General features: G+C 42.2%; 1 protein-coding gene across 1 annotated transcript; it reads left to right on the top strand.

Annotated features, from left to right (window-relative positions):
• Positions 1–9,106: 9,106 nt before the first annotated feature.
• On the top strand, positions 9,107–15,103 carry LOC115691609 (codeine O-demethylase-like). Its single transcript, XM_030618306.2, has 4 exons — positions 9,107–9,396; positions 12,588–12,829; positions 13,284–13,608; positions 14,711–15,103. The coding sequence occupies exons 1-4, from the start codon at positions 9,139–9,141 to the stop codon at positions 14,984–14,986; spliced, it is 1,101 nt and encodes a 366-aa protein (XP_030474166.2). The 5' UTR covers positions 9,107–9,138; the 3' UTR covers positions 14,987–15,103.
• The last annotated feature ends 4,677 nt before the right edge of the window (positions 15,104–19,780 follow it).

Below are 19,780 nucleotides of genomic sequence, written 5' to 3'. Positions count from 1 at the left end.
TTTCAAAATTGAGATTTCGCTAGAATCGCATTCGATCGAATTTGGCCGTTATTTAGAGCCCAAACTTTGGTGTCGAATTTCTCAGAGTTCCGGGACGAATTTAATTGGACGGTGTCGATATTATTGTGACCAGCCTCGATATTGCCCGGGATATGCGAAAAGTGAAATTTTGACCGGGTGCGAATTTGAACTAGTAGACCTCCCTCGTAATGTGTTTTAGTTAGTTTCTTCTGGCCCTTTTCTCCTAATTATTAATTAGGACTTTCGTGGACCGTTTGATCGATTTTTGGTTTTGAACCGTGGCTGTTGGATTGCACTCGAGGACAAAAATCAACTTTTGTCCTCTCTATCTCTCTCCTCTGCACCGCACCACCCACCCCCGTGCAACGTCCTCTCACGCACGCACACCCCCCCTGCCATGCAGACTGCCCCCTTCTCTCTCTTCCTTTCTTTCTTTTCTTTCTCTTTCTTCTTCTTCTCTTCTTCTTCTTCATTGGTCTTCCCCTCCTCGACACAGCCGCTTCTGCTTCTTCCTTCGCCCGACCACCGCTCGCCGCTCGACCGCTGTCGCACCGTCCGTCCAGCCAGCCCGACCGCCGCGCCGTGCCATCTGTCCGCCGCCGTGCCCCCCTGGGCCGACTACCCTTCCCTCTCTCCTTCGCACGCGTGCGGCAGCCCGTCACCGCCGTGCGTCGTCGCCTCCGCCCGACCACCCCTCGCCAACCCAGCTTGCCGCCCAACCTCAGCACGTCACCGCCGCCGTCGCCTGCGCGCCCGATAGCTCGCAGCCGCGAGTCTCACCGTGTCACGCCCCGAACCCCATCTAGAGTACGACACCCTCTACTGGTCGGTTTAATGCGATATCCCAAGGTATCGCAGACCTCGCTTATGATCATCAGAGATTTAATTCAACAGCAGAAATCACAATTTTACCCGGACAAATTAAAACTGGGGAAACATTCAGGGAGAATACACATATTCGATTCCATTATCAAACTTATAAATATTCACAATTTACAACCGCCATCTACACTTGCACACCGTATTTAAAACCACCGATACACAAAAAGATCGATGACCTGGTATTCTAACCTCAAAAATGGTATTCTGCAAAAACCTATTCCGAACCCCTATACTAGCCCCTACGACCCTTGCTCGGCGTCCATTCTGAGTCTGACTCCTCGTCCTCTGAATCCGAACTCTCTTAGACAGTTTGCTCCTCTAACGACTCCAGCTCCGCCTCGATCTCAATCGGGTGATTAATGTCACCCGACTCGGCTGGAACTTCATTCTGATCCTCCTCAGCTAGAACATCAAAGAAATTGTACTCAAGCACGAAGTTAGGATCCATATATTGCTCATACGGGATTATATACTCCGGTTCCTCCTCAGGCTCCTCAGACACGTCAGGCTCATCCTCGGGTTCTGCCTCGAGCTCTACTTCCTCTGGTTCCTCCTCGGGAATAGGCTCTAAATCTATATCCATCGGGTCGACTTCAGCTTGCGATGCTTCGGGCTCGGGTTCATGCTCAGCCCCGGAAAATTCTTGAGCTGTGGGCGCTGGATGTAAACCAGACTGAGCTAAACTAACCTCTGCACTAGTCAACTCTCCATCTATCGGGAGTATGGCAGACGGATCCCAATCCCCAACTAAGTCAAACGGAACATCAAAACCCCTAACGGGCCCGAACTCATCCCCGGCTACATCCCGGAAGAACCAGGCGGTATAAACATGGGTCTCCCATAAAGGTAGTCCTACTTCTACAAAAACAGTCGTAGTATGCTTAATCCAGGTCATACCGTCACCCATAGGGAATTCTGCAACCTCATATTCGGTATGCACTGGTACCCCAAAACGCTCTGGTGGCGGTGGCGGAGGATTCATGGCTCAGGTCGGGGTTCTGAAAAATATTGGTTGAAACAACCATGAGACTACATCTCAGTAAGTACACCCCTAAACCCCACCTAGGCTATCACGTACCTCCAGACAATCACAAAACACAATCACACATACCCCAAATCATCACATAGCAGGCACATCACATACAATCACAAACAAGTACAATCTCATGTCATGCACTCATTCCGTTCTCATTATCTCTTTTCCACATTCCTCGCCAGTGACCCGCGTTACAGTACATGCCTCAGGTTCACTGCGACCACTTATCACAACACTTCAGGGCCCGCGTTAACGTACACGCCTCAGGCCATGTTTCTTGCCCGCGTTGAAGTACACGCCTCAGGCTTAACACCTACCACCTATTGTGCAACCCGCGTTGAAGTACGCGCCTCAGGCTAGCAGTCTTCCGGTAATACCGGGCATCGTCCCGCGTTGAAGTACACGCCTCAGGACGGCACAACCTCCACGAACACATGTCATAACACATCCACTTTCTTACTTATGCACATGCTCAACAAGCATTTATCACACTCAGCTGGCCAATCACACATGGCCCGTGCACGCATCAATTCATACACAATTCATGCTCACTAAGCATTTGACAAGGCCAATTTAACAATTAATTCAGACTGGCCCCAGCGTGCACCCAACAGGCATATTTCAATCATTTAATTACACAACCACGCACTCAATTTTTTTTCTATAATCCAGTCGCAGTTCAAACACACAATAAGCGCACAATTTGCCATTTTTCTCCAACCAAATGGCGTCGAATCAACTCCGGCCCTTCACAACACTTTCTCACAATTAATTGCCGGTTCTAAAAATCTAATTTGCATCCCGATCAGCCCATCACAGCCCATTGAACAGTCACTCACAGCCTACTGTTGTCCTCAAAACATCCATTAAAAATTTCCCGAATTAAATCCTAGGCCCGCCAATTGATTCTACTCCTAATCCGTACAATTCCATACCCAAATAAACCCGATTTCAACCAAAATTACCCGTCGATACCCAATATCCTAAGTCGGGTTTAGAGCGCGACTTACCTAGTTCTAGACTATCGCGGCTAGAATGGAAAGCGGCGGCGAACGGCGGGGACAACGGCGAACGGCGACACGGCTTGGCGGTGACCGGCGGCGTGCGGCGGTGGCGCGGCTCCCTTGGCCGAGATCCACGGCCACACGTGAGAGAGAAGAAGAGAGAGACGGCGGCTGAGGCTGGTAGAGGTGCGGCGGCGTGGACGGCGCGGCACGACGGCGGTCCGGCGGACGTACGGACGGCGGCGATCGGCGAGGGGAGGGGCGGTTGGCGTGAAGGAAAGAGAGAGAGATCGGAAGGGGGGGTTTCACGGTGGTGAGGGGGACCGAATGGGGGAGAGAGAAGAGAGAGAGAGACTTAAGACTTGGACCAACTTTGACCAAAGTGGCAATTTACAATCCTACCATTCTCTCACAAACGAAATCAACGGCTCAAATTCGATCTTATCTTGTAATCGACGGCCGAGATCGAATCTTACCAAAAATATCCAAAGGTATTTTGGGAATTTCGGGAATTTCATAAAATCCCAAGGGCAAAATTGTCCAATCCAAAAAGTTAGGGCAAAATGACCAAAATGCCCTTCTACCATAAAGCATGCCCTTTACAAACTCTTAGGGGTAAAATGGTCACTTTCTTCATTTCTCATCGAAATCGAATTTTTCTGGAGGAATCGGAACAATCCAAATTTGCACGTTCCATCCGCAACGTCGTCCTAACGTCCTGTTGTGACTTCCAAATTTTTCCGATGTCCAATTTGGGCTCAATTAAATAATCAAATTTTATTAAACGCAACTCGAGCGTTTCTCAAACTAACGGGCGGCTTGTTGGGGAAATTCGCATATTTGACCCGTAACTGACAATAATTCAGGTCACGTGCAAGTTCATCCGGTTCGTGACGACTTCGGTTGTCAATTACTAGATCCGAGGGGCACGATCGTTTGGTATAGGTTCAGGATCATTCGTCGAGTCATTTCGCGGTCCTACGGAATCACCCACGATCCACTACTATGACAGTGGCGAACTGACCCCTGGCTATCCTTGGATCGGCCAACAGTGGCTCAAAATATCACCTTGAGGATTTCATGGTCGAAAGTCAGTCCACGATCGAATTTTCTTTAGTCGCACGAAATCAAATCCCTAATTAGCCTTTCCCTACTTTAGTATCTCAGGAATGATCAGTTCCGGGTGAGAACTAACTACGAGTACATTCATAAAACTCAGTATTTTATAAATCCCAAATGGACCCGTTTTTAGGATGTCACACACCGCTCATTAGCTCGCTCTGGCACGCCACCTAAATCTCGCCCCTACCCGCTCGATTCGCTTAGACGTCCGTCCACACGCCGTCGCCAAATTTACAAATCCATCAAAATTATTTCTAAATTACCCTTCAAACATTCGTGTTAGATTTGATCTTGGCCACTTCATCTTGGCCATTGGATTAAACGTCGCCCGGCCGCACACGACGTGAACCTCCCTCCTCTCTCGCCGCACACCCCACCCCGCCGTGCACCCACCAGCCCTCCCACCTCCTGGCCAAGCCCTTCCTTTCCCTTCGGTGCATCCCTTGCTAGCTCGCCGTCTTTGAAGTTGATTTCCCAAATCATGCAACTCTGTCCAGTTTTACTAGAATTCCATAAACTGCTTGTTTTTACTTGAAATCTTTGGCTTTTCGATTTCCGGCCTAAAAGAGGCAATAACCGCAATTACCTGGCTTTTCAATAATGTTTATTTGGCTGTGATCCGATGTTGAATTCATGTTTAAAATGAGGTTCACAAAATCGATTGACTGTTGCATGTGTGACCATGTGATATTATTGTATGGCATTAATGTGAGCACTATTCACGGACGCATGGGCTAATTGAGAAGATAATAATTTGCCGGGAATGCTTGTGTGCTCGTGTGGGTCACACGTTGGAGCCGTCTTGCCGTGTATCGCTTGACGATGCCCGATTTATCTGGATGCCCGGGGGATTATCTCGGGTGCCGATACCCGGATGCCTTGTCGCGCCCGAGGCGACTCGATGCTCCTTACGGGATACCATCGCTTACGTGCGCCCTGTTGATGCCGTATTGGAATGCCGTCATCCCGTGCGTTTGGACGCAGCGTGCCCGATGGGGCGGCGGAGCCCGATGCGCCGAAGACTACCATCTGCTGGCGACGCTTGATGTGTAAAGCGGGCTCCGAGGGGCGTAATAACCGTGGACATAAAGGCGGATTATAGGGTAGAACCGCTAGGCATGGTATGGACGGCCCAAGTGGATTCTGTCTTATAATAGGCACACGCTGTGATGCATTGATGCATGAGCATTGATTTAGATGCTTCGAACCTGCCATATGCATGTTGTCCCAAGGCGAGGTCGTGCGCGCCGTTGTTTTAATGATGCGCCCGTGTGCAGTCGTAGTGGACCCCCGTTGCCCCGAGGCTTAGGTCTCTTAAGGCGCCCTTGTGGGATTTCTTGGGCTTGGACTTAGGTAAGTGACTTCCTAATCCCTACTTAGTACTTTGGGTATTTATGCCCAAGGGGCTTTATAGACTTGTTTAGGGGTTAATTAGTACCGGTTTAGGGGCTAAGCTTGGATTAGGATCAATATGTGAATGTGATAAATTGTTAGATGAAATTGTGGTGATTATGTGGCATAATTAGTGGTGATTCATGTGGGTGCGATGACCGACTTGTCATGGCGTTTGTGGGTGAAATTGACATTTGATTGGGCCGACTTGAATGTCGGATGGGTGGGCTTGTTTGGTGAACTCGTGATTGGAATTTGATTAGTATGACGTGTGAGAATGACAAATGGAATTGTGTGGCACGTGTACCTGTAAGTTAACAGACATGAGACGTGTTGGCGGTGGTCCGTAGAATGAAAGTTGACGGACTTGAGACGTGTTGACGGTGGTCCGTAGAATGAAAGTTGACGGACTTGAGACGTGTTGACGGTGGTCCGTGGAAGGAAAGTTCGACCGAAGGGGTGTTTACGCGGGTCATTGGAAAGAAAGAAATGTCCTGAGGCGTGGTTACGCGGGACGGAGCCCGGATTGATCGGAGGGCGGACCTAAGGCGTAGTAGCGCGGGTCGTGAGAAAGATGTTCGGCCACGCATGCGAATTGAGTGTGATTGAATTGGCTGGTTGAATGTGTGATTGAATTGGTTGGGTTGATTGAGTGTAAGTGTGATTGGTGTTTGAGTGATTGTGATATGTTATTGAGTTATTATTATTGCATTATCACGTTTTGACTAACGTGTAGAGTTGGCATACGTTCTGATGGCAATGATGCGAACTCGTTATGTTGTTGGCTAGATTGCATGTACGACTTGTCTGGGTACGCATTGGCCTACGTGGAGTTTAGGTTGTTGCTTATTGAGACTCGTTCTCATGGTTATTATATAACTATTTCAGACCCCCGACCCCGACCATGAATGGTCCGTCACAGCGTTTTGGGATCCTGAGGAAGAGCCGATGGAGTAAGACCCCGAAGAGGAGCCCATGGAGTTGGTGGACCCTTTTGGTATAGCTAGGCTAGCCTACCTGCCACCTGTTCCTTTTTTGATGATTATGGTGGATCTAACCCTAGGAGCCTAATGCCTGAATTGTACGACTGAATGTTGTAAATTGTTACCACTCAGTCATATTTTATTGTCTGGGTTATTTTAAAATTCGCTTTCGCTTGCATACTCGTGTGGGTATTTCTTTTGGGTCGGCGACACGTCCTGAGACGTCACGTTCAATACGATCAACAAATGGGTGTCGCGAGCCCACTGGGGTTCGAGGTGTGACATATAAATTAATCACCAACGGTTTGGTCGAGTGACCTAAGACTTGAATTGCAAGCTAAAGGTCATAAATTTATTCTTCAATCTATTCTTGGTCATAGGAAACCTTAGTTAGCCACCCAAGTCGGACCTAGGTTAAGGTCTAATGTCAGTTTTGTGCTTTTCCAGTTGAAGTTACTGGTGTTATGGTAACAGGCTTACCTAATGGGTAAGAAGCATGTCATTGGTGCATTGAATCAAATATTCCGATAATGGATGAGGTAGGTTTCAATTCTTCTCAAACCCTTTCTTTCTAAAAAATATAAAATAATCATTGTCTTCGATATTTTTTAAACGTTTCACAAATATTTTTGTCTGCTACGGAACTAGGAAAAACTAGCTCACATGTTGGGTGACCCTACTCATTTTCAAAGGTTTGAAAATTTATAATTTGACCGTTTTGAAAGGTACATGATTTGCATAAATTGGGTCATGATTTGACAATCCAACTTCAATCATTTGTTTTTTTATTTGTTTTCTTCCGCATTCAATGCTGTCACAATGACCTTGCTATGACCTAAAGGATCTTCAGCCTCGCTGGTTCTCATTTTTCCTTTTCATTTGCACATTATTTGCTGGAGATTCATTTGAAATCCAGAAGAGTCTCGTCAATTTATTTTAGGACCACGCGAAACTCCGGTAGCCATAAACCAATTTTACTAACATCAATCATTACAAATCAGTCTCATCAATCAATTTTTTCTGACATCAATCATTACAAACTGGAGTCCAATAGGAAGTACCGAAAATTAAATTAATTACTCCAAAAAAGGTCATTTGGGACTTTGATCAAATACGGATAAGGATAAGCATCCGCATTAACACAAAAATCTCACATCATTGGAAGGGTCAAAATGTATGACTAATTAGATTCGCAAGTAAATCGAAGTACTTCTTTGAAGGATTGATCACTGTGAAAGGGGTCATTGAAAATGTTAATCTTGGGAGCTACGAAGCCACCATCGGTGGAGCTGCGTCCATGGAAATTAATAGAGCTGAAGGTTGAAAAAAAAGATCATGTATTGCAGATATGCAATCATCGCATGATTTGCTGATCGAACCTAACTGGCACGTTGTTACCATCCGTTCAGTCAAACGATATAAGCACCGAAGGAAACAAAACCACATGAAATTAAGGGCGGTTTTGTTAATTATAGTTTTCATTGTTGATAAAAAGATATATACAAAACTAAAAATTTCGTGTAACAACAGGAAACAAGCGACAATTACTTTATAATTAAGATTTGAAACGATTCTATCAATGTATTATATTGTACGGCAGCCAATTTAGTCATAAACCTTTATTTATGTCAATTTAGTCCTAAACCTTTTGAAGATTTGCCAATTTAGTTCTAAACATATTATTTAGATATTTAGTCAGAAGGACTACATTGGCAAATATTCAAAAGGTTTAGGACTAAATTGGCATAATTTATAATTTTACAACTGAATTGACCTCTGTATAGTATGTTTAAGACTTTTTGGATAATTTTTCCATAATAATTGTCAACCAATTTAAATCAACTGGAGATCATGTCACTTGTGGAAAATTAAAACGAAAATTTAACATCACAAAAAACAAAGAAGTCAAGTACGTAGTCCTCAAAGGTACTCACGTGTTCTTTCTAGACGAAGGATTTTGATCATAGTAGAGGTGGAGAGACATCCTGCTGGCCAGTTTCTCTCTCACAAGGGAGAGGACAAGCACAACTTTTGTGAAAAGGTATTGGACAATGACTTGTCAGCCTTCGAGCCATGATAGCCTTGGGGAAGACTAATATGCGTGATTCTAGAACATCTCCTTTGCTGAACTATTAGAAGTCGGATAAACATCACATAAGTACCGCCATCTTCTTCATGAGACTCTTTCCTTCTTTGTTAATTTCTAAAAGAGCAATATTTAACGCTGCTGCGTAGACTCTTGGTGGGCATTTGTGCTTCTTTATACACCCGCATGAGAAAATGATCCTGGATAGAAAAATCTTAGAAGGAAACACAAGTATTGGAAATGATTGAAATCCTAACCTGATCTCCAAAAAGGAGGGTCTGCATAGAGCTAGTGGACACTAGCAAGGACATAAGTGGAGCCGAGCCCTCTTCAAAAGAGCAGATCTAGCTCTGTTGTCCTCGACGACCCAGATCTGACTTGGTTGAAGATGAGAGAGAGAGAGAGAGAGAGAGAGAGAGAGAGAGAGAGAGAGTGAGTGAGATGTGTCAAGCTTTGATTATCAAGTTCTGAATCTGAATGGAACCTTTTCTAGAAGCCAATTTCCTTGAATCTTCCAAGTACTTGCTACTTAGCAACTTACCAATTTTTTACTCTCTCTCTCTCTCTATAAATAGCGCCATGCAAGAGTGAGTTCAGCATCACATAAAAGAAATGGAATCACAAGTACCACCTCTACATACTGGTTCTTCCGTGGTGAGCGTTCAAGAGCTCATCAAAGAAACCATTAAGGTTGTTCCAGAGAGGTATGTTCGTCGCAACCAAGAACTGCAAATCCTCCCCGACAATGGAAGCACTCAAAGGCCGACTGTTCCGATCATTGACTTGGGGAAATTGTCCTTGGACCAAACTGGGGGTGATCATGAATTGGAGAAATTGCATGAGGCTTGCAAAGACCTGGGTCTCTTTCAGGTTTTCTCAGACTCCCTCTTCTCTATCTTTCAAGCTCACCTGGGCTTGAAGCTTCGTCATCGTCATCGTCTCAAATTTTGTTAAAATTATTCAATAAAAAATCAGGCTGACCAAAAACAGAAACTCCGATCTGCAACCTGAACCCTCCGACGTTGTCGGTCGGTCGGCCCACATGAACTCCACGATGTCCAAAGGCTTAGCTACATGGTATGGATATGCATTCGATGCATTGCACAATTTTTCTTCGTTCTTTTTTGTATATGACCCAGGTTTCAATTCTTGGAGATGGTAGCAAGGTTGACTTGGTTCGATTGAACTTTTTCTATGTCAGATATTGAGTACGTATGTGGTATAATATCGTACTGTGCAATTTGTTTTTTTCACGAGCATGTGAATAGGGCTACCGGAGAGAAACATTAACGGTATTAGATAACAGTTTATCATGATTGGAGACCTCAAGAGAATCGACTAAGTTAAGCAATTTATTGCTTTTTTCTTTCTTTTTTTTGGCTAAAAAGCCAAAAGAAAAAAACAAGGACCATATCAAAAAAGAGCATGAGAATAATTGATGTGAGGTGCAAATTGATCTCCAAAGGTGAAACCCAAATTAATTGTTCTACTTTATCTATATAAATATATTAATACAAAGTCTTCTGAAATGTTTGCTTGTAAACTTGCCGCCTAGAATTGTAGATTAAGAAAAGGTCAAGGTATTTCTTCCATATTAGTATCCGCCATTATTCCACTAATCTTTTTTGAGTTATTTTATTGAAAGATCCAAAATTCATTCTTTTATCTTGTTTCAAAATGGTAAATATTTTAAATGTTTTCAACTACAATCTTTACGTACATGTTTCTATTTTGGCAGTTCAATTAGCATGTGTCACTTTTCAGCAATTTTGTTAGAATTATCTACGGAATTGGTGGGAAGAATAGGATCACTGAAATCTCAATTTTATTTTTCAAGTCAATTTAGCCATTTAGAGATATACTTTAGAGATTAAACATTCATTTTCTTTCATTGTTGGAAATATTTTCAATTTTATTTTACAATACGCATGACGATGTATACTAGCATAATTCCTATAAGTATTACGGCTCATCTAATCTTACTATGCTTTGTTTAACGTTTTGCCAAGTGTTGTTTTTGTCCTTCTTAATACTAGAATATGAATATCAATCTTATGCTCCTTTTATTGTGGCGTTTATCCATTTTTGTTATTTTTAGATGATAAAAAAACTGTTCTTCCTTTTACATTTTTATATTTTCAGAAAGACTACCTATAATATATAATTTATGTTTTTCATATAAAAAAACCGGTTCTTCCTTTTACAAATATGCTTTTCCAAAATGACCACCTATAAAAAAATTAGTTTATCTTTTTCATTTATTTTAGTTCTATGTTATATATCTTATGTCTCGATTTTCACAATAAATTTAAAAATTCTTGTGCAACGCGTGGATAAATATTTAGTATCATGTCATCCATTATGAATATAAATTCAAATCCTACCAAGAGTCTTTGAAACAGTCTAGTCAAAGGTGTCTTGTAGTAAAATAATTAGAAAGATATCAATCAAAGAGAATAGACCGAATAATATTATTTCCTCTAACTAATTGCCATGTGCATTAAAAGCCGTCTTGGTTTATTTTAACCATTATGGTCCCAGAATGCGTCATAGATGGACTAACAAGCACATTGATTAACTTATGATAAGAAAATATACTAGCACGTGTAGATATATCATTGAAGCATATCTTATATAACTGATCAAAATTAATGCTACATGCTAAAACTGAGATTCTAAATCGATATATATAACTGAGTCATGTTTGACATGTAACAAAAGCTTATAACATTATTTTATGTATGATTTTTTGCTAAATTAGTTTATACTTGGCATTATTTTAACGGATCAATTATAAGAAAGGGTAGCATGGGCCACTGCCCCTTTCACCAATAGCATAAATTATACAAATTGAAGATATATACTTATTAGTAGGGGTGTCAGAACCGAACCGGAAAATCGAACCGAGATACGAACCGAACCGAACCAAACCGAACCGAAAATTTCGTGTATTTCGGTTTCGGTTCGGATCATCAAAATTAACCCTTTTTTTTCGGTTCGGTTTATTTCAGTTTGGTTCGGATTAGTTCGGATCGAACTGAACTGAAATAAACACTCTTCCTCTAGCCGAGACCATCCTCATTCCTCACGGCCCTCCACACTCTTCCTCTCACCGCCGTCCCTACTCTTCTTCTTCTTCCTCCCCATCGACTTGCCGCCCCCGCCGCCGCCCCCGCCACCGCCGTTGCCGGTGACGACACTCATCGGTTTGGTCGGCCCCGTCGCCGGACTCCCCCGTGGACGTCCCCGAGCTCGTCGTCCAGGTCCTCGACCTCAAGTCCACCGGCACCCGCAACCATTTCTGTCAGTCTCCCCCTTTCTCCCTCTCTCTCTATCACCTGGTCAGCTAGCGTTCTGCGGAGGTCCCTTTGCGGTTGGATTTAGATTTAGATCTGGATCTCTACATCGGTTTTGTTTGGAGCGTTTGATTCTTTCTGGCTCGCGTTTTGTTCCGCCGTGCCCGACGAGCTAAGCGGAAATGCGATCGTGGGAAACGGGTCGCGGCGACCTCGGGGTTTCGTTTCTTCTTTTACCGACGGCGGCGGTGTTCGTAAGATCTATGCCGTCGTCGTCGGCGAGCTCCTGCTGCGTTGGCTTTGTTGGGTTTTGCCGGGTCTGTCGTATGGTCTTTCTTGCCCCGTGGGGAGGTTGGGGGGTGGGGTTTGGGGTTCTGTATGTGGGGCTGGGGGTCGTTTGTACACTTTGCAAACCAAACCGAACTAAACCGAAAACCAAACCGAACCAAACCGAACCAAATCGGCTTATCAGTTCGGTTCCAATTCGGTTCGGTTCCTATTTGGTTCGGTTCAAGGAGGAACCCTTAACGGTTCGGTTCGGTTTTTCAAGAAAACCGAACCGAACCGAACCGTTTACACCCATACTTATTAAGACTGTACTCTACGTGGTAATTTCTGAACATTGTCACATAGAAAATCAAATATATTTTCACGAAGGCAAAGGTTGAGGAAGCGATAATCAAGACTATATTGGAAATTTTATAAGAAAGTTCAAGACCGTATTCTGAAAGTTTAGAATTTTAAAATAGCAATTTGTCCATGCAGCTAGTTAACCACGGGATAGGTACTTCTCTGCTAGAGGATCTAAGGCATGAAATTGAAGAATTTTTCAAGCTTCCCTTGTCGGAGAAAACGAAATTCGGGATAAGGTCAGGAGAGGTCGAAGGTTATGGCAATGTCACACGATTGGAAGAAAAGCTTGACTGGGGTGACAGGTTCTTCATGATAATTAACCCTATTGCCAAAAGGAGACCCCATCTCTTTCCGGAGCTCCCTTTGTCACTCAGGTTGTTTCTGTGTCTTTATACATGAAAAAAAGCAAATGTTACATACATGTGATGGTCGTGTATATCGTCAAGATAATTGCTAATTGATATCCTTGAAATCTATAGGACCCATATTAGATCTTGCTTAAAAGCATGATGTGTATAAAGCTAGGAAGATAGACTTGTGGGCTTCCCCACAACTTTTACTGATTTTGGGCCTAAAAGGCGGTGAATGATAAACTTCCTACATGTAAATTATAACCTAGAAAATCTCTCTCTCTCTCTCAATTCATGGCTGCATCTAGAGCATTTGCATCTAACTCACATGCATCAATGGATAAGGTGGGCCTACATGGGAGCCACCTGATCCAACAATACATTTGAGTTCGCTCACATGTCATATTAGCACATACAAGAACCTTCCACGATTTGTAGACTATGACAATAATACTTAACACCTTCCTTTCACATGCAGAAACACCTTAGACTATTACATTAAGGAGACACAAAAACTGGCCATGCAGCTACTTGGCTTGATTTCAAAATGTTTAGATATTGAGATGAACGAGATGAAAGAGTTATTTGAGGATGGCCTTCAAACTCTGAGGATGACGTACTATCCTCCATGCCCACAGCCAGAGCTTGTCATTGGGCTAACACCGCACTCAGATGCTACCGGCATCACCATTCTCCACCAAATCAACGGTGTCGATGGCTTCCAAATTAAAATGGATGGAGCTTGGACACCTATTCACATTCTACCAAATGCATTAGTGGTGAATGTGGGAGATGTCATGGAGGTACCTTTTTCTTTCTTTGGCAAACTTTCTCCTTCAATTTTGGAATTTTTAACTTGTTTATTTTTTCCCTCTTACTAAGGAATGCCATTTTTTTGTCGTTTAGTGAGTATGTATTGTCTAGACACATTTTACTGTACCTCGCTTGGAGAACTTATTAGACCCACTTTAGGTCACTTGAAATAACATAAGTTTTCATGTCACATCACCACATATCAAGTATAAACAATTTTTTGGCCCCTTTCTCTAAAAGCATGTTAATTAACTCGAAGAACATAGTACATCATTATTAAATGAGTTTAGTTTGGAGGTAAGTTGATGATGACTATAATCCTTACCTTCTGCTAGGTTCATATAATTTAGATTTCGATGCAATGTCATTTTCATTCGATGACTTAAATATTACAAAATGTATTCATCTACCAGTTAAGATTTTAGGGTTTGTTTGTTAATAATTTAGTAAAAGTGAAAAGTATTTTCGTGATTTCTCGTTAAAATTGAAAGTATCATATAAATTTGAAAAGTTTAATAAATTATGTGTGAATTTACATGTCAATGTTTGTATATTGTGGAATCGTCAAGTATTTTGTATTTAAAAAGGGTCAAATTGTGTGAAGCACAAGATTAGATTAGACCCAAAAAAAGAGAATAAAAGTCAACTTAAACAGGCTCTAAGATCTCATAACTTCTACATGGTGTTGGTGTAGGACAACTTAAGTTTGAAACTCTCGAGACCCCAATTTTGTTCCTATTCCTTCCTGTCAAACATTAGCCTTGAAATTGTTCAGTGGAACTGTCGCTGGATTCATTGGCAATACTAAGGCATCTTGTCATTAAAAGGCATTTCATGTAAATTTCAACAACCATGAACATATCATACGAGTGATTCGGTGAATTTACTAGGAGTATTCATATTAATCCGAAAGTCATGAAAGACCAAATCGGCCTGGTCAGCTTGGACCAGTTTTTTCAGAGTAACATTCAATCGGGCCAGGCTACTGGGCCCAACTTTTTCCTTTTTCTCTGGGCCGGGCCAAATATTTCCTTGAAGCCCAGCCCGTTTGCGCTCTTGTCTCATATGATTTTCCTTTGCTTATAATTGCAGATTCTTAGCAATGGTCTTTACAACAGCATCGAGCACAGAGCCACGGTCAATTCCACAAGAGAAAGGATCTCAATTGCCATGTTTTTCAACCCTAAGCTGGACTCAGAAATTGGCCCAATCCAATCTCTGACGACAACAGAAAGTCCAGCGTTGTTTAGAAGGATAAAGATGGAGAAATATGTCCAAGACTTCTTTTCCCACAAGCTTGATGGAAAGTCCTATTTAGAAAGGATGAAGCTTCAACCGGAGAAGGCTGTCGCATTTCAAGTGGAGTGAACGAGAAGGATTTAGGAAGACCCTTGCTTGCGAAGCGTAGTTGACGAGCAAATATACTTAAGCATCAAATAAGAGTTTGTCACATAATGTTGGATATATATTTTGTAAATCTTTCTATGTCTTTTTCCTTATCAAAGGCAGCCAACCATCGGCCGTCTCGGCGGATGACGCTGACAAGATCAAAACAAGTGAAAGACGATGCAGAAAGCAGCTAAAAGGGTCACTGTTGGTGATGGTGATGAAGATGACAAGATCAATGAAGCGTTTGAAAATAGAAATTCGGGTGGGTGGATAAATAAAAGCCCGAAAGCAATCTCCTTTTAAATACTAAGGTTGAGAAGCGCAACTAAAATAAACTATAACCAACTTCAAACGCAGCAATCCTAACAGGTAATAAGCTCGTTCATTGGACGACTCTTGAGCTCAATTCATACCCTTTTGTCTCAAACGACTCGTCTATCCAAGACCAACTTCCACGAACTCGCTCCAACCCAGCCCAACTCTCTAGTAGTCTTTAATTTCCACTCCAAATATAGATGGTTTAAAATATTTTCTTAAATATAATAATAGGGCCTCATGTAGCAAAAGCATTGTTGAAGGAAACCCATTCATGACATTAAAAAAAACGCAAAAACTACATATTGTTTAAGCCGAAACAGGCTGTTTTCAAGATGCTGCGAAGGTACAAAGTATTTTTATTTAGATTTCTTGCCCATATACATGAATATTTATATGTTGTGAAAGCTTCAAGTGTTTTGAAAAGTAATCTGTCCATGTTAGCTACCTTGACTTTGTCATAATCATACGGCAATAGGCGACCTACACCACACCTCGTAAGCATCTCAGTAGCAACACTTCGCACGCCACCGAGTCCCCGCAATTTAAAATTGCGTCAATAGAAAGGATAGGTCAGTCAATTAGAAACCCTTTTTTTGCTGAGTTAATTTTGCAGATGCACTATGAATAACTTGTTTAATGCACATAAAAATATATTTTCATAGAGGTACGTATTGAGGGAAGAAATAAGTACAGAAAACTATAGCGACTGAGTACTCCCGAATCCTTTCATGATTCCCCACGACTCCCATCCTTTGTGGTGTCTTGAGCCTGCTGTAAGGGTTTCTTTCTACAACCTCAGCACTCCTATCCCGCCAATGGAACAAAAAGTATATATCTTTAAGATATCTTTATAACATAATCTCAAAGTTCAATAATTAGGCAATATAGAGACAATAGGAATAGGGAACCAAAAGTCACGAGGCAATGACTTGAAAGAGGAGCGTCCCTTCTTATGTTCTCCACCGCTTGACTTCAGCTTTGCCTTTGCAGGGGCCACTAGCGGCTTGGTTCCAATTGGGCAGTGAAATTTGTTTCGATCTCTCTTACCAGCAACCTTTGCCCTCGGTCGAGAATCCGGCTTGCTCCCAGAAGTTGCTTTGTATTCCACAAGGGTCTAGGCCACGGACATGGCCGTTGAGAGATCTCTTGCATTGTGTCGCTTCAATTATTGCTTCATCCATCACTAGATGCCGCTCATTAATTGGTAGTAGGCCTCCGTATTGTTCATGGAAGGGATTTGAAGTAGCAACTCGGATAACTTCTTGATGTACTCCTAGACACCTCCCTTTTGTTCTAGGCAACATAGTTCATCTCGAGCTTCCTCTTCGGCATAGGCGGGATAGTATTGTTGTTAGAACTACTTAATGAATATTTCCTAGGTTGTGATAGGTTCACCACTTCTATCATCGTACCCATGACGCCACCACAGTAGGGCATTGTCCGTCAATTACATGACCATGGTACTTACCCGAAGTCCTCCATTGGTGATCCTAGTCGCTTGAAAGTACTGCTCCATATACCATGAGAATTTGTCAACATCCTTGATTGCCCTTGTGCTTCTAAATTCATTTGGCTTCGGGGTGTCCACTTGTGGACTAGGCTACATGGTGACCACCCTGTTCACGTGTGCCGCTTTCACCTCGGCGAGGTTCGCCTTGAGCTCGGCCATCTCAATGCGCATGGCCTCCACCAAGGCCTCCAAGGCATCATCTCACTGCCATAGTTCATCGGTTGTGTGGGTCAGGGTACCCAGCATCTCCCCTTGGAGTTCTCCCAAGCCGGATTTATGCTCTTGCACCTCTGCCTTGAGCTCCCCCGTTCCAGTCTCGCCTTCTTCAATGCGTACGGACAATTCCTCAATCATTCCTTGGATGTCCATGATGATGATCTCCATCTTCGCCACACGGGTCTCCGAGTCATCGAGCACGTCATTTGTACTTAAGCTACCGCGGCCCTTCTTTGCCCTACTGCCTTGTTTCTCGATGGCCCTTCCATGGTCCTCAACCGCCTTATCACCATGGATAGATGTAATGTCGAAAGGATGTTCCATTACGCCTAGGATTGACTCGCTTTGATACCACTTGTCATTTGTCGATCAATCTAGCTCGTTTCCTTACCCGTGTGGCCTTAGGAATTTCTTCCCAAGTTAGCGTTTCCCACACTCACTCGCTCACAAGGAATTTTAGTGAAAGAAGCTCTAGATTTGAATTACTCATGAGACTGAGATAATACAATTGAGGGGGAGGAGACCCCTTTAGATACAAGTACAAGCTTAACCACAACCGTAAATCACTCCTCGATTTAACGGTGGAGATGCCACCTCACTATCTACCAATGAGATGCCACCTCCCAACCCACCAATTACTTGCATAGGAATGCTCCATAATAAGGTACATTTACCATATTGCCCGCCCCTGAAATATTGTAGAGAACACTAGATAAGTTCCTCTGGTCTTCTTGAATGATTCATGGTCCTTTGTGCATGGGTAACCTTTAGACCGTGACAATTCCATATCACCTTCAATGGAAAGGAATGAAGACGTCAACTTTTTTGCCACTAAAAATTTGCTGATAACTACTGTCATGTTAACGTAGATGGATATAATTTGTTAGGTCTTTATACGTTAATGTGGCAGCATATTAAAGGGGTATTTCTCCTAAATTGAGATGATGATAATCCCATTTGTTGTTTGGGAGGCATAACAATAACATTTAAAAAGGTCTTTATATATATATATATATATATATTTTTTTTTGTAACCAGGGAACCCCGCACGGCCGACAGCGGGAGTAAACCAGGGCGACACGTGCTAGCCACCACACACGTGCCACCGGTTAAGTCACCTGCGGCGCCCGGGATTATATTAATCCAGCCGTTATTCAACAATAGATAATAAATCATGGCTCGAGAAATTTAAATATATAGTAACTGAGTTTACAATAGCTACTTTTAAATTTGATGCATATTATGTAAGTTGAGATACTTATTTCTAGTGTGGGAGTCATAATATATTAGTACATTAGTTAACCTTCATTTGCTTAGAATTTTAAGGTGAAGTAACTTTTGTTTAGATCTTAACCATAATTCTTTATTTTTTATAAATCAAGATAAGTCAGTTTACTTAAGTTTGATTGCTTGTCTAAATCCTAATCCTAGCATTATTGCTATTTAAAAATAAACTTAACGTGATTTGCTTAAGTTTGCTTGCTTATGATGTTAACTATAACAATTTAATTGATAACGAGTTAGCATAATCTAATGGGAAATTTTTTAAAAAAATTCTTTAAGCTTTCACTTCACTATATTATATAAGATAAGGCCGATTCATGCACCAATAAACCGATCACGAAGCACCAATTATTGTTCTTCTATACTGGCAGTTGGGCATAGCTAGAAGCCAATAAACAGCTCAATATAATAAGAAACATGCAAAATTTGACTTGGTCTCTGTCATTTTTAGGTATAGATATACTCAGGATATGATTTGGAAAAGATGTTGTCCAAACTCAACTTATAATTCGTGCGTAGGACCTGTAACAATGCTAAAAAAGTTGTTTGGAAGCTTGTGTCTTTTTATTTCGTGAGAATTAGTATGGATCAAGTTATATCTTTTTCTTTGGTGTAAAATGTTAGTATTATAAAGCGGATAAAGTACAATAGCTTAGGGATATCTCCCAACTATACAAATAGTGCTAATAAATAAAAAAGATGGAGGTAGGAAGTCTCAACATAGTAGCCATCACAACATTTGCTAAAAAGGTCTAATTTTTTGCTCTACCTCTTACATTTTTACTAACCAAAATAATATGAAAATCGGTTGACTTATTTTGAAACCGTCTTTGGTTGCATTCCATCCATATGCCATACTTTGAGGAGTCTTGACGCCAAGTCTTTGCCTTTTGTTGACCTAATCATCCATTGAAGTTCCTCATTCTATCCTCCTAAAGAACGCCTAATCCCTCATTGTGCAAGGCTACTGTGCCATAAGTTGCCTGTTCACACACTGGAAGAATAAATGTGTACTGTCTTCTATACTAGCCCTGTAGAATTACATTGGATATCAACTTAAGTCATCTATTGAACGACGATCTCTACTATCGGTAGTCTGTTTCTATAAACGAGCCAGCTAATAAAATTGCGTTTGCTAATGCCATTTGTCCAAATTAGGTCATACCACTGCACAACTAGTCCCAAATGTTTGAGTTAATCATAAATATCTCGGCAATGGTACCGTGAGCTATGGATAAGCGAGATTAAAATATGTTGCAATTTAAGGAAGCATCGTCTACTTCAAGCCATAGTACCCCTAATGTTGATCTGCATAATCGGACTGCCTCTGCATTTGTTGTTGTGAGCCCATATACTCCAAAGGGAAGATGATGGACGATTGATGAGGTTCCACAACATGCGGCCTAACAATGCTTTGTTCCATAAGTTTAGATTGAGCAATCCAA

Source organism: Syzygium oleosum, unplaced genomic scaffold (assembly GCF_021117445.2).
Source record: "Syzygium oleosum isolate NSW1041296 unplaced genomic scaffold, Sole_v2.1 Sole_v2.01, whole genome shotgun sequence".
Taxonomy (NCBI): domain Eukaryota; kingdom Viridiplantae; phylum Streptophyta; class Magnoliopsida; order Myrtales; family Myrtaceae; genus Syzygium; species Syzygium oleosum.
Note: the sequence above shows the minus strand (reverse complement) of the source record. Positions and strands in the feature narration are given on the sequence as shown.